This window comes from Adiantum capillus-veneris, chromosome 8 (genome assembly GCF_014529385.1).
Source record: "Adiantum capillus-veneris isolate H3 chromosome 8, ASM1452938v2, whole genome shotgun sequence".
NCBI lineage: Eukaryota > Viridiplantae > Streptophyta > Polypodiopsida > Polypodiales > Pteridaceae > Adiantum > Adiantum capillus-veneris.
The window spans coordinates 137,650,110-137,656,533 of NC_140938.1; the positions used below are offsets into that span (position 1 = coordinate 137,650,110).

Below are 6,424 nucleotides of genomic sequence, written 5' to 3' on the forward strand. Positions count from 1 at the left end.
AATATTATTCTCATCGGCGACATTACCTCTTTTGATCTTATGTGTGACTCTTATCATGATGATGTTAATTTTTCTTCTATTTGTGATGCTTCACAAATTGGATGCCAACTTATGATTACGTATACTTTGATGGTTTTCTCTTTTTTTGTCATAAACTCTGTGCAATTGCACCTTTAAAACAATTGGTATTACACCATATATTGGTGAAACATGGTTTTCTCTTTTTTAGTCAAAAATTGTAATCTGGTTTTTCTATTTTGTTTCATAAATTATGCGTAATTTTACTTCTCAACAATTGTTATTACAACAAAAGCATATTTCACCATATATTGGTCGCAAAGGTATTTCAATGACACACTCTACTTGTAAAGAACAATTAGCCTAACGTGAAACATGGCTTTAGGTGTAGTTGCATTGTATGTTAGTGTGTAAAACATGCACATGGCAAGCCCCGAAGGGCTCATGCTTTTTCCTGTTCCTTATGTGCCTTGGCAAGAGTTATTCATGGATTTTATTATAGGGTTTTCATCACTTCATCATAGCACGATAAGCAAAATGAAATATTTTATTGCATGCATAAAACATTGACTACATCCTAATATGACCAATGAATGTTTGTAGCTTGGTTAACGTTTTTCTTTTTTTTTTTCGACCTAAGAGGACGCCCACATCATGGGTAGGTGTAATCATAAGAATCTGAAGAAAATTCCCTCTATTTCAAAGAAGGATGAAACTTTCTATATTGGAAAAAAATAGAAGGATCTTATACTTTGATGGTGTTTCTAGAGTTGGGGAGGCAAGCAGTGTTCTCTCTCTCTTTCTGTGTGTGTGTGTGTGTGTGTGTGCGCGCACGCGCGCGCGCACACGCGTGCATGCTCTAGAACCAACAATATTGTGGGTTGTACGTTGGCCCCATCAAGAGCTTCGATGCCTCCATATCTCGCATGGAGGAGCACCTCTCTCTCTCTCTCTCTCTCTCTCTCTCCCCACACGTTAGTGGCATTTTGAGTTAGTCATACCTACTAACTCTATCGTCTGTGCATAAACAAACGAAGTTGAATAAGTGAGTTATTTTTTTGATAAAAATCTTAACATATCGTCCTATTAAACATATCCTATTACTATACTAACCTCATCGTCTGTATTGGCTAAAATGGCACGGAGGCGTATTTTAAAATTTTGGGTTAGTATAGTTATAGGATATGTTTTGAAAAATGCCACTTTTTTTCTTGTGACCTCAGGGCATTGGCGTTGCTGCAGGACCTCGACACTCGACACACCACAAGTGCCGCTCAGCTCGCCTGTACGCGCAGAGAGAGAGAGAGAGAGAGAGAGAGAGAGAGAGAGAGAGAGAGAGTCCTCCGAAGCTGCTCACGACAGCGACCCTGCAAGCCAGAGGAGAGAGAGAGTCCTCTGAACCTGCTCGAGCTAAGTGCAACTACTATTAGGTTGAATTATTGGTTTAAGGACATTCAAGCTAATTGCCACTACTATTAGGATTAAAGGCTCTTGTCATTTGCATACAATCAGTTAATGTCAAAAAGTACCAAGAATTCAAGAGACTCATCGGGGGAAACGTCTTCAAGGTCTGTTGGATTGTTCCTACAAGGTCAAAACTTTATATTCTTTCCTCTTGCCCCTTTTATATGTGAACACCTTGGATAATACGAACCTCCATTAAGTTCATGAAAGAAAAATGAAGCAGCTTCCCATCCAGCACTTTCATTAAAGCATCCCATGAGAGAGAAAAAGAAGAAAATCACTTTGCTTGATAAAGTTTCAGTCTGCATTGAGATGCGTATGGCACACTTGTCCAAATAAATGGGTATTAGTCGAGGATTTCAAGTACATTCCATCATTATGCACTATCCATCCTTGACTACTATAACAGTCAGTACACATTTCTTTTTTATGTGAATAAGCTTGCAATGAAATTCAAAATAATCGCATCTCTACAAAACCAAGCTATGAAGTACATTTGGGCAAGACATTATAAGTTCTACATTCTTAGTATGCATATGTAACTAGTAGATACATTCTCCTCAAAAAGTCTAAAGCACTTCTTGTGCCTTGCAAGCTATTATCATCGAATGAGACCTTGATTGGAGCATTCATAGCTTCGTATCTTTTACCGTGTAAAGAGGGATCATATATCCTCATGTTTGCTACAATGCCATGTCCAATTATCACAATCTCCAGATTTGTATTCCAATAAGAATCCTAGACTCTTAACCATGTCCTTTTTCAATGTGTACCCTTAGCAGCAATTGCTTCGATGCTGTGATAGGCCCTGAAAATGTAACCATAAGGTGCAACAATCCACATGGATCAAGAACTTTCAGCAGTATTTAGACTCAACACAATGCTTTGCATTCACTTGAGAAACTTGAGCAAGATCATACCCTTGTGTCTTTGGCACATCTGGCTCTTCTAGGAAGAGCCAGAAACTTCCGTAACAAGTTTTCAGTCCGTGTTGTCCTCAACAGCAAGGATCCTTTGGTGGCCAGTTAGGGACAAGCGCATCTTGAATCAAAATCATCTCTGCGTCGCCTCCATACACTTTCGGAATGACGTCGGCACCGAATTCAGCCAGAACAAGACTTGTTCTGATGTCATCCAAGAAACTAATCTAGGTGATTTTCTCAACAGGTAATGAGTTAGTCTGGCGAACAAACATCAATATGTAACAACAAAACAGAAGCCCTGCTACAAAATGTGAGTTACTGCCAACCCCTACTTGAACCATATCTCATGCATGTGTATACGCAACACTTGGATTTAGTAGCCAATACCTTGTCTCTTGTCACTTTATCAACAAAAGGCGCAGCCATCTTCCAGAAAGCTACGAAAATTGAGGGAGCGTTCACAAAATACAGCATCATTAATCTCTCTGGGTAATGATTCTGAGGAAACAACCAAGGCACACACTTCAAAACAGGGCTCATAGAGATGGCAATGAAACAAGCCGGAGCCAGAATACCTGCACAAGCTGGAGGCCGGAGACCAAAGACTTAAAATCCAAGTTTCTGTATCCAAGCCCCTCCAAGTCCACAATCACAATGAGCTTTTCAACACCTGCTGGAGCACTAAACATCCAAGCACAGAAACAATCAGGTCATGAAAAGCTGCAGATGGGACACTTCCTCACATTATGAGAAGGCCTTAGGCCGCTAGATCTGTACTTGGCAACGGCTTTGTCTAAACTGTACACCGCAAACCCTGATTCGACAAGTGAGAGAAGATAAATATCCAAAAGGAAGCAAGACTGTGATAGATGTGTGCGTATATGTCCATATGAGCAGCCCTATTCAAGTACATGTATGCATGCATGAAAGCACGCAGCTCACTCTTGAACTCTTCAAAATCCGTCTTGTTGAAGAAATGATGGCGAGCAATGAGAAGAAGCAGAGGGCATCGCGTCTTCTTCGAGAGCCCCTGCAGATAGAGCTTTCCCTGGGCAAGCTCACTCTCCACTTGGCTCTCAGAGATGAATCCCTGAGGCACAAAGGAAGCCCTCCATGTCTGGTGCTCGGCCAGCATCTCCGTGGCGGGTATCACGTGCATTTGGCGGGCACGCAAGAACCTCAGAAGCATGGCGTCGTCAATTCCCTGCATTTTGAGCGATTAGATGGCTGCGCAAGATGTTGAGTAGGGGGAGGAAGGTGGGGCGAGGGTTTAGTACTAACCTGCATGGAGACGCCTTGCGCGAGGAGAGAGGTGCGCATTTCAGCAAGCTTCGTTTCCACGCCATCGTCCTCCAGCTGCTGGAGCTCCATGCTTCCCGTCATCTGCTGCTTTCTGCTAGACAGCAAGCTTTAAAAATACTGCCTTGCTTTTCCTTTCCTCTTTTCCTCTTAGACTACGAGACGCGTAGCACTACCCATCACCATTTTTGACGATAATTCATACAGGTGAGCCACTATTTGAACTGCCATCATTTACCTTACTAAACGCAATTCCTCTTTCATGATTTTTGTTTTTTGATAAAGGAAAGTCGGGTATACCCAATTTTGAAAAAGAAAATAGGAGCAGAATCTAAAGTGATGCAAATGAATGTTGCGCGCAGTCCTTAACGAAAACTACGACTATAATGCATCGGCGCACTCTCGGGCAGATTTTCCCAATGGCGCGGCAGAGAGGGAGAGGAGCACAAGGCAGTGGGCGAAGTGAAAGGTTTAGCGCAGCGGAAGGGTGGGTTGCAAGTGTAACCTTTTTTTTTTTGAAATATATATATGGCCCTGTGCTAAGGGCTTCTACTCGAGTGGTTAGACAAAACCGCGTGGGTGCAATCCTACGCTCGTGTGGGTTTGAGTTCCCTGTTCTCTTCCTTTTTTATGAGGTGAGGGTAAATGATTGCCTTGAGATGGTATTGCAAGGAATCTCTGAGAGAAATGAATATAATATATGAAGAGCCAGTAGTTGGTAAAGGAAAGTAGTGGCTAAATTAAATTAGGAGAAAAGAGATACACAAATGGCTCAAAGGAAAGGAAGGAGCCAGTCCTACAAGGGATACGACCAAGACATAAACCACTAGGAGGAGCTTCCAAGATAAACATGCATAGAACATTGGTGCAAGGTATCCCAAGGACAACGGAAGGAGCGAGTCCTACAAGGGATACGACCAAGACAGAAATACTAGGAGGAGCTTCCAAGCTAAACATGCATAGAACATTGGTGCAAGGTATCCCAAGGACAACTAGAGTGCTCATTAGTTGCATTCGCATTGAAGTAAAATGGGCTTGCTATGTTGAGGCTTTGTCATTTCAAACTTTCAATGAGGTTATCTTGAAAAGAAACCTACATGGTTGATAGTCTTTGTGGACGCTTGTAATTAGTTTTGAGTATGGGAGGCGAAGGAATATAACAATCGTGTAGAGAGAGTTGCACGTATTGAGCATCCAATATAGTAACTAGTCTTGCTTGGTGGGCCTTTCTATCTAACATCTATAGAATAAAACAAGACATGTGCAAATTGATATTTAACATCTAGCACTGAGGGGAACAAGAGCATGACTAATTTGGCAAGGGCGGCATTGCGTGAAAGGGATATACATTTGAAAAATGCCATAATGTTTATGGGAGGAGACGAAGTTAAGTGCATCAATTATTAGAGATTATAGGGATGGTTACAATTGAGATTATATCCAAGTGAGGTTGTACTACTATGTCTACTGATGAATGTTTTTTTTGGTATATGTGCTACATGTAAATTCTTGCAAACGGACGGTAAGCTAGTTTCAAGTTGGCTACATTTTGCTCCCAAGCTTATTAATGCTTGGATTGTAATCATGTAGGTCTTGAGAACTCCATATTGACACCTAGTATGAGAGAAACGAGGACATATATACTATGGCATCGATTATTTAGACACCTAGTATGATATCAATTATTTAGAGCTAAAGGTAAAGATGCACAAGGTGAATTCACTATTGTGATACACCACATGCATTCACTACTTGTGTAGTCACTATTGTAATACATCATATGCATTGGCTAGCAACCGTATGCAAAGAGTTTTGTGTGTAACTAACATGTGCAGGTGTTGATTGACATTGAGTGTATAGTTCTGAAAACAAGATCCAAATAAACTGAAGCAAAGCAAGTAATGCGGAAAATTCTAAAACAAGCAAATAGATAAAGCATGAATGAACTGCAACAATAAATGAGGTGCTTTATGGACCTGCAATGTTGTACTGCTGCTTTTCGATTGTCCAATTTACAGGTTGATATTTGAGTCAAGCTACAAAAAAGCAATGTGTATAGTTAAACATATCGTCTTGCAATGAAATGTCACAAATTGAAAGTGCAAAGTATACAGTGCACGTCATACAGAGGTGCCATACAAAAGTATGGTGGAGAGCTAGCACTATGGTCTCTCCAAAAAATTATAAGAAACGAAAGCTGTGTCCTGCCCCGTAGCGTTTATGTGTTGCGCCAAGAAAACGCTTGCGCATGGGAAATTGGATGCTGAAAACGGACCTTGCAGTGTTGTCGAGCTGGAGTTGCGCTTGTGCAATTCAAACGTGCAGTGTTGTGAATTTATGTCCTCCTTGTCGTACACAAAGCACGCAAATGCAACGTGATGTTCTATGTCCTTTGATCAATATTACCTTCTCTCTCTCTCTCTCTCTCTCTCTCTCTCTCTCTCTCTCTCTCTCTCTCTCTCTCTCTCTCTCTCTCTCTCTCTCTCTCTCTCTCTCTCGTAAGCTGCTTCGATCAGCAATTATGTCTTCTTGCCTCTTTGCTGACTAACCCATGTTATGTATCGTGCTTCCTAACTGCACATGAGGTAAGGCTTGTGACAAAGAATTGTGATGGTGGCGAATGATCCTAAAAATCCATGCAAGGCATGGGGTTCCTTTCCGTTCTACAAAACCAAAGAGACACGACAAGGTCAAGGATTTTTTTATTTATTTATATTCTA

General features: G+C 41.2%; 1 protein-coding gene across 1 annotated transcript; it reads right to left on the reverse strand.

The window, feature by feature from the left end:
* Window positions 1-1,763: 1,763 nt before the first annotated feature.
* LOC147453032 (uncharacterized) lies at window positions 1,764-3,875 on the reverse strand. Its single transcript, XM_086518554.1, has 9 exons — window positions 3,687-3,875; window positions 3,348-3,609; window positions 3,183-3,219; window positions 2,981-3,086; window positions 2,793-2,903; window positions 2,581-2,629; window positions 2,403-2,430; window positions 2,256-2,290; window positions 1,764-2,165 (listed from the first exon to the last, which is right to left on the reverse strand). The coding sequence occupies exons 1-9, from the start codon at window positions 3,786-3,788 to the stop codon at window positions 2,008-2,010; spliced, it is 888 nt and encodes a 295-aa protein (XP_086374680.1). The 5' UTR covers window positions 3,789-3,875; the 3' UTR covers window positions 1,764-2,007.
* Between the last annotated feature and the right edge of the window lie 2,549 nt (window positions 3,876-6,424).